At 33.5% G+C, this 9,098-nt stretch overlaps 1 protein-coding gene and 1 pseudogene across 2 annotated transcripts; both read left to right on the top strand.

Annotated features, from left to right (window-relative positions):
* On the top strand, positions 771-4,769 carry LOC107643833 (annotated as a pseudogene).
* Positions 5,890-8,709, top strand: LOC107643834 (heavy metal-associated isoprenylated plant protein 19). 2 transcript variants are annotated; one of them, XM_021124279.1, is made up of 4 exons: positions 5,890-6,020; positions 6,138-6,219; positions 6,745-7,021; positions 7,667-8,709. In XM_021124279.1, coding segments are annotated over exons 1-4 (372 nt in total). In that variant the 5' UTR covers positions 5,890-6,008; the 3' UTR covers positions 7,668-8,709. The 2 variants fall into 2 exon arrangements, with proteins under 2 accessions (XP_020979938.1, XP_016203076.1); XM_016347590.2 differs by lacking the exon at positions 7,667-8,709 and having other exon boundaries at positions 5,891-6,020; positions 6,745-7,320.

Here is a 9,098-nt window from a genome sequence, read left to right as displayed (position 1 = left end):
GAAAAAAACTTTCAAAAATTTAAATGATAAATTATAATATATTATTTTTTGGCTATAAATATTTACTTCAGTTTTTTATTTTGTGTGCATTTTTATTTTTTTTCACTTCATTTATTCATCATCTTAAACATGAAGCTTCCTTCTCTATTCTCTTTTGTATTTTTTTTGTCTCCCTTTTCTTTTATTTTTTTTGTAGTTTTAATTCTTGAACACTAGAAAAAAGTTCTTGACCTAAAAAAACACTGAAAAAAATGAATTTTATAAGTATTACTGCGTTAATATATTTTAATGGGTCTGTTATAAGTTGTGATGATAGAAATTTAATTTTTAAATGTAAAAGTCTAATTTTCTTAAGTATTTCTAAAACTATCTCGTTTGAAGCATTAAAAATATTAATTGTCAGTACCTAAATGTTGAAAGGAGAGTAGTTAATGTAAGATTTAGACTTTCCTTCTGTTTTAACAATAGAAATATTAATTTTCGAAAAGTTATGATAAATAATGACAGTGATGTACGAACAATATTCAATAATTTTAATCGTTTTCAAACAATTTTTTTGTAATTTAAGCTGTATATTGATTTTGAAAATATAAATAGAGGTAAAAGAAAATACAAAGTATGCTCTGCACTTGCCTCGTATTGAGGATCATGTGCATCAGAAATATATCTTATAATAATAAAAATTAAGATATACAATTTTAATATAATATTATTATTAGTATTAACTTTCTTGTTTTGTTAATAAAGATATATGAAGAGTTTGAGTATCATGAATCTAAAGGAGAATGATTGAATTCTGAAAATGATGATAACTCTAATGATATCAGACGAAGGATATCAAAATGAGTGGTTCCATAACGATGGAAAAGATAAGGATGATGATGATGAGGTGTCGAACTCCAAATTGCCTAAGATTGAATATCAATAAGATTGTCTAGCATTTATGTAAGCTCTAGACCTTGATGCTTTGTATGCGCCTGAGAATCCTGAGGATTTGAACATTGATAATTTTACTGTGAATGATGATGAATTGGTTCTTGGTGAGATGTTCACGAGTAAAGAAATTGTGATTACAAGAGTTAAGACGTACAGTATAAAAAGATCGGTAGATTACATTGTGAAAGATTCATCCCGAACTACTTATTACTGTAGGCACCAATAGTTTGAAGAATATTGCCAGTGGTTCATTAGGATGTCATACAGAAAAAATAAGTTTTTTTGGGAGGTTAGAAATTAGAATGAATCTCACAGTTGTATGCAATCTAAATTGTCCCAAGATCACTCTAAACGTAATTCAAGCATGATTGCTGCACACATAAAGCCTATGATAACAGCTAACCTGTCGATGAAAGTCAAGCTCATAATCGCAGAAATTCAGAGCCATTTCAATACCCACTTTTCACAAAGCCTGGCTTGCAAAATAACGTGCCGTTTAAAAAATTTACAATAATTAAAAGGCTTCTTACCAAGAATTACTAATGTGGCTTGGAACGCTGTGTAAAGTGAATAAAGGTGCATGTGTTGAGTTTGAAGCTGTTGAAACTTACAATGACAATGAGATAATTCAAACGGTCCGTCTATTTAACCGTGTGTTTTGGACTTTTGGCCCATGCAAGAGGGCCTTATTGCAAACTACTGATCCAAATTGACAACATGCACCTGTATCTGTACGGTAAATATAAGGGGACTTTGCTAATTGCAGTTGGCCAAGATGAAAATCAGAACATAGTTCTAGTTGCTTATGCAATTGTTGAGAGTGAAACTGCAGATTTTTTATTTTTATTTTTTTTTGTATTACCTTTACAAGTATGTTGTTATTGAAGATGGAGTTGCCATCATATCCGATCGACATGAATCCATTAAAGAAGCAATTAGACAGAACGAATGATGGGAGCCACCAAGAACTTTTCTAAGATATTGCATTATTAGACACATTGCAGCTAATTTCTTTCATAAGGTATGATAGGTGTTATATAACTTTGTTTCCCTGTGCTTGAATCTCCTGTGGTTCGTGCCACTGGTTCTTTGATTATGTTTTTCCTTTTAATTGTTATTTCTTTTATGTTTTTCCTTTCATTATCCTTTTTTGTGATTCTGCTGCTGTTTCTGCTTCTCTAACTGGGGTTAAAACTCTTCTATTTTCCTGGTGCTTCCCAGATTCAAAGTATGCTTCTCAAGCTGCGGATCCTGATATGGCTTGCAAACCTGTTTGTGGTCCTAAAAATAGAATTTTGAAGGTATATACATTTTTAGATATAAGGATTCCTTTGCATAGTTTTCAAATATTGGCAATGGTGATATCAGATATGGCATGGCAAATTTTTCAATAACTTCCATGGAGTGTGTATGGCCTGGCGGAATTATTTGTTTTGTTTTGAGGCTCTTTAGATTTCTAACTGGTGTTATCTTCCTTATTTAATTTTATCTTCTTTTTTTTTCTTTTTCAGAATCAATTGCAGAAGCTGAACTGTTGTACAAAGAATTCTCCAGGATAGGATCTTGATGGACATGCAAGAAGAGAAGAAAGCATTATCAGGCTTTTCAGGGGAATGGTTTTCAGATATCTGCGAGTCATCACATCTTATCTCCTTGTTCTTTATATTTTGTTTCATCTTTAATTTTATAGTTTTATAATTTTTATTTCTTAGTGTCTATTGGTAATACAAATAAATAGTGTATAGTCCGACTTGTAATAACTCTTGTCTTTGTTCCTTGCCAGGTCCCAATTTTGTGTATGTTCTAGCTGAAGAGAACAAACATCTAATTGCATACTTGGAAGACCTTTATGAAGATTCTAGAGGCAACAAGATGATTATTGTACGCTGGTTTCACAAAATTGATGAGGTTGGTGTTGCTTTTCCTCAAAGATATAGTGACAGAGAGGTTTTCTTTTCTCTGTATCAACAAGATCTGAGTATTGAATCCATACATCCTCAGTCCCCAGCATTACAAAATGTATCAGAAGGAGGCCCATAATATGCACTCGGAACCATTTGTATGTGACCGTCAGTTTGATAATGATGACATCAAGCCCTTTGATATAACTCGACTTAAGGGTTACCGGAAACAGGACATGCTTAGATACATTAGTTCCGTCTTAGACGCAAAGTGTTATGCAAGTTCTGGGCAAACTAATGATGGCCTAGAACCAGAGGAAAACCTCCAGTTTACCCCTGGGATCAGACCTAAGAAGCGGCAGCGCTGTATGGAAGTTGATGACTGAGCCAAAGTTGAGGTGAAGGATGTAGTTGATCCGTCTATCAAATCAGATATTCCGAGTATTATCAGAATTAAAGCACGAACTGGTACTGGAAACAGTTTCTTAAAAGAAATTGGACCTACTACACTGATAGCTGCCAATGGGACAAATGAACATGCCTCACGTAGGATCGCAAATTGAGGTTCTTTCTCAAGACAGCGGGATTGGAGGATGTTGGTTCAGAGCTTGCGTGATTAAGAAGCATAAAGATAAAGTGAAGATACAGTATCAAGACATTCAGGATGCTGTTGATGAAGCAAAGAAATTACAGGTTTCCATTTTTTTTTAACTTTCTTTTGTAGTTCATTTATGTGCAAATGTGGAGGCCAACATTTTCTTATGAATTTTCTTTGATAAAGGAATGGGTTTTAGCTTCCAGAATTGCAGTGGTGGATAATCTGGATATTCGAATGAAGGGGAGGGTGACAATTCGGCCAATGCCACTGTCTTCTAAAAATGAAATTTCCTGGGTGGGTGATGTCGGCTCTGTTGTGGATGCCTGGTGGCTTGATGGATGGGGTGGGAAGGCATTGTTATTTGAAAAGAACCTGAGTCCAATTATCATGTTTATCTTCCAGGTATGTCTCTTAACTCTTGAGTCTTGATTACTATAATTTATGTTTCCAATATATATTTTAAGCTTCATTATGGTTCTTCTTTAAATCTATTCCTTCTTGTGTAATTATGCTCAATCCTAATGGTAATATCTTTGTAGGTGAAAAGGTTGTGTTATCTTTCGGACCTGGTAATTGGTAAATTAAGACAGTCCCAGGATTTGACTGTGAATAGATGGGTGATTGTGAGGGAAAGGCCTGATCTTATGACTAATGCATTATCAAGCTTGAATATGAAACAAAATCCTTGCAAAGCTTCAGTAGCATCCCCTGGAAAAGGATTACCATCAAAGAAGGCAAACACTTACTTTGATACAGAATGTGAACTGTGAGGTGGTTCCAGACCTCTCGAAGGACAACAATATGCTTTCCAAGTTAAGGTGGAAATCAAAGTGGTAACACTTGCCAAAGGGAGGTTTCAATCAGAGCGTCAGCGTGAAGTTCCCCAGGGTTCTGCAATTGGATGCTTCGGACAGTTTTGTGATTCAGGCATCACTGAAGGTCGATCCTGAAGACTGCAAATACGCCAGGGATCCTTCCATTTTCAGTTCTTCACTTGTGCGGTCTTTAACTAACTCAGTTATGTGTAGGTGACTACGTGACTTTTAAATTTTTTAGTTATATCAAGTTTTTGTTTTTTTCTCTCTTTACTCACGAGTACATACTGCACAGAATAATTTAGCCCAAGATTGCATCCATTCGATGCGGTCTTTCTCTTTCAGGTTCTTGTTAACCTAGAAATTGTATCTTATGTTAGTTTGCATCAAAGCTTCATTTAGTTGGGTGTTTGTTTTGAAGCCCAAGGAGGCAAGGATGATGCCATACAAGTTTTGGTAGGAAATTGTAACCTAGAAGAATAATCTCAATAGCTGCCTTTCGCTTTGATTCGGAGGAAATAGGTTGTGCTGTATTTTTTTTGTTTTTCTTTTTCATAAAGAATTTTTCAATGAAATTTGTTCAGCAAAGAAGTAAAAAATATGATGTTCCTGTATGATTCGTGTAACCTCAGTCAAAGAAAGATTTTGAGTGTTACTTTCACCCTGCACTTTTATTTCTATCATGCGTTTCATAATGTTGGATTGTTTTGATGTATTTGCAACAAGAACTCTGCCAGTATTTCATAGTTGGTTCTAAGTTCAGATAAAATTCGAACGGTAACAGTTTCAAGAATAAGAATTTTAGAGATTACCTTTTTTTCTTATGTAAAATTTGACGGTAACTACTGTGAGAAAAATTTGAGAGTAAATTAGAGCATTTCTGATAGTAGTGTACTAATAATAGTATTTTAGAACATAATATACTTACATTTTTTTGTTGATAGATTCTTAATTTATTCAATGTTTGTTACTAGAAGAGAATTGTTTGCTCTTATGTGGTCCATATAATTTTTTTAGATATAATCCTGCACACTAGTGCAGACTTTAAAAATAAATTTTGTTTTATTATTTGAATTTTGAATACAAACAACTTTATAACCCTGCACAACCACACCCTAACTATCAGAAAAAGAGAAAATATCTTCCACATTATAATTGATATGCATGTTTGATTTGTGATAGGAGAAGAATGTTGCCTTCTACTATCAATTTGGATTACTACAGTCTACATACGATTGGAAAAAAAAAGGTTTTGTGCTTTTTCTTGAACATTTGGATTGACTATTTTTTGGAAAAGCCAACAAGTTTGTGAATTAGTTAAGGCAACCAGAATTTATGCATTAACCCTTGATGCTGTTTATGTATTATAAAGTATAAACCTTGGAAATTTATATAGAGATGCTTCCACTGCTTTTGATTGTTGCTTTAGGTAATGCAAAACCATGTGCATGAAGAGATGCTTACCCTTACCATATTGTGTCCTCAAATTAATTAAGTAGTCTTAAGGTGAAGACAAGGATAAAAGGAGTCATAAGACAAACGACTACCTCTCTGGGTCTAATTAGAATCAGATTCCAAAATGAAAGAACATATAATAATATCTTATTGTTTGAAACAAGAGAAATGGTATAAATATCAGTTTCCATTGGTCCACGATCATTTATATTCTCAAAACCGCCAAAAAATTCTTTTCTATTTATATGCCTTTTGGCTTATTCAAAATAAAACCACATCCTGGGTACTATCAATTCCATTCCCATGACTGAAAAGGTAAAATTTTTTGATATTCTATTCACATACACAAATGTATATCAAGAGCTGATCGATCATATTCCTCAAGCATAATTTTATAGGTTTTAATTTTAGTCTCTGCTTTTATATTTGCAGTATTGTTGCATGATTTTGAGAATCAATGTTGACTGCAATGCTTGCTGCCGAAAATTAAGGAGAATTATTCTAAGGATGAAAGGTAAAAGGACTGTACTAATTAGAGCTTAAACATAAGTTTTTTGGTGATGTACAATACACTTTTTTTTTTTTAAATTTTTGTAATGTTTTGGTCATAGAAAATTTGATGCTTTTTGCTTTGGTCTTTGTCATTATTTTGGTATGTGAAATACTAATCGTAGCATGCTAAAATGTTATGTAGCACCGCAGCATTTAACATTTTAACATATCAAACATAAGAAATTTTAAATTTTTCTAGTACTAAAACCAGAGAAACAAAATGTGAGGGTTTTAAACTAGAATTTAGTTTGGATATACTGAAACAATTTACACCTATATCAAATTATGGAACACCAAGTAAAAATAATTATCATTTATATTAACTACATGAATGGTCGTCCACAAAAATATATATGATTAGACGATTAGATTAAAATTAAGTTCATCAAAATAAAATAATATTTTTTAAAAATATAAAAAACATATTTAAGAATTAAGATTTAAAATATCGGAAATTTTAACAAGTCTTCCTTACTGCATTTTGAAGAGATTGAGACCCATCTGATTGAGAAGCAGCAACGCAGGGTATGCGTATGTGGCAGATTTGATCCAGCAGAGGTTGCTATAAAGATAAGGAAGAAGATGAACCGTCGAGTTGAGATACTTGAAGTTCAAGATTTCGAAGGTGGTGGTGAAGACGAGAACGAACAACCGGAAAAAGCAGAGAGAGCAGAGCCAACAGAGAGAACAGACAGACCTCGGGTTCCGATGGTGGTGTATCCTGGTCAAATCCCTTCATATTATTCAACCATGCACGTAGCATAGTATGTATACATTGTGTATAATACGTAATAGGTTACTTTGTAGCATAAGTTCGAATCTCAAAAACTATTGTTTGGTGACTGAAGATGAAAAAGAGGGAGTGATATAGAATCCTGACAAATAAGTTATTAGTTATATGATCAATGTTGATATTGTTAGAATAGGATATGGAGCAATATAAGAAAATACAGGATTATAGTTGACAATAGACTATACATGACCCAAATCAGTAGGATGCAGCTGTGTATAATAATTTCTCAATCATAAATAACGTGCATTTTAATTTTTTTACCAGGGTAAATTTTTTTGAGAGATTTTTGTTTGATGTTTAAGTTTTTTGTTTTCAGATTATCAAGGGAGTAACCTAACCAATGTAATTAGTTAAACTAATTTTAGTTAAGAAGTTGCTGTGTAACTAGTCCTTAAGCAGTTATCATGCAATATGATTCTGCACTATATTAGAAGCTAGTAGCTAGAGTTAAGATTGGTGACTTTTGTGTCATTCTCTTAATCAAAACTAGTTTATGTATTACTCAAGAAATTTATTTCGCTTTTCTAGTTCTTTCATTTCTTCTAGCAATCTTTAGTTCTACACTTTGTTGTGTTCATCAGATCTTTAAAATTCGTTTTTGGTATTACAAAACAAGGAGGCTTGCTTCAAGATCCAACTCTCACCACATGGCCTGTTGAATCCATGACCATGAGCTTCAAGAATAAAGTTATTTATCTCTCACAATTTTATGAAGTCTGGAAAAGGACTGAAAGCAATTTCGAAGCAGTTGCATCATCACGTTTTCAAAGTCTCAAATCACAACTAAAATCTTGCAAGAAAATGAGATCATTTTCAGATTTTTTTCTTGCCAGATCAGAAATGTGGTGGATGCTCTCTTTGCTCTCTAGGATATGAGGTTCATGAAGCTGATCACATTCAGATAATACTAGATGGTTTGTATGAAGATTACACGGTTTACATTACATTAGTAATGTCAAGGCTCGGATCCTTTTGAGTTGTGAAAGCTGAATATTTCTTACTTGCAATCGAATATATGTTGGAACGGTTTAAGAAACCAGATGTAGCCATGTAGGTATGCCAATAGCACATTATGCTCAGTCATATTCATCTTCTGAACTTAATAGAGGTGGAGGATTCTGCCGTGACTGTGGTGGCTGGAGCAATAGAGGATGAGGAAGATTTGACTTCTCAAACACTTGCCCCCAATGTCAATTGTGTGGGAGACAAGGTCATGTAGTGTGGAACTGGTTTAACCATTTTTGATCCAGCATTCAGCCCAAATTTAGGAAAAATTCAACACCAATGCAGACCCCTTATTGCAACACTCAGCCACCACCTCCATCAACCAGTTTTCATCAACTGCGAGCTTATATCTCCATTTCGATCTTCATCTGTTAGTGAGGCTTGATGGCTCTCAGATTCAGGCGTGAGTCATCATGTCACATCTGACCCAACAAATTTTCTTACTTCTTCCTCAAGCAATCATGAGTCTGAACAAACTCTATGTAGGTAATAGAGCAGCTATTCCAATTACTCAATCATATTCTTCAATTGTTTATGATTCTTGTGCAAACGTTGCTTTTAGATTAAACAACTTGCTACTTGTGCCACAAATTAATCAAAATCTTTTGAGCGTCTCAAAGTTTGCAGCCAATAACCATGTATATTTTGAATTTTGGCCTGATTATTATGCTATTCGTGATCGAGATTCTAGAGCTTTTCTCTTTCAAGGCGTGTCTAGAAATAGAACATATTCTTTTTATAATCTTAGAGTCCCTAGGAATCTTTTTAATAGTTTTGCTATGTACTTAAGTGATACCAAATCTGTAACTAGTTTTTCTAATTCATCAAATGTTGCTGTTGATTCTACTACATGTATACCTAATAATTCATTCAATTCTATTGCCCATACTGCTACTAAATGTAAACAAATCCAATAGTGGAACTGTGGCATAAAATATTAGGCCATAGTACCCTCAAGATTGTAATAAATATTTTGAATAAATGTTCTATCAATTCTACTTCTACTTTGAATCATGTTTGTGAAATTTTTCCTTTAGCCAAGA

The sequence above is a fragment of the Arachis ipaensis genome, chromosome B05, assembly GCF_000816755.2.
Source record: "Arachis ipaensis cultivar K30076 chromosome B05, Araip1.1, whole genome shotgun sequence".
NCBI classification, from domain to species: Eukaryota; Viridiplantae; Streptophyta; class Magnoliopsida; order Fabales; family Fabaceae; genus Arachis; species Arachis ipaensis.
Note: the sequence above shows the minus strand (reverse complement) of the source record. Positions and strands in the feature narration are given on the sequence as shown.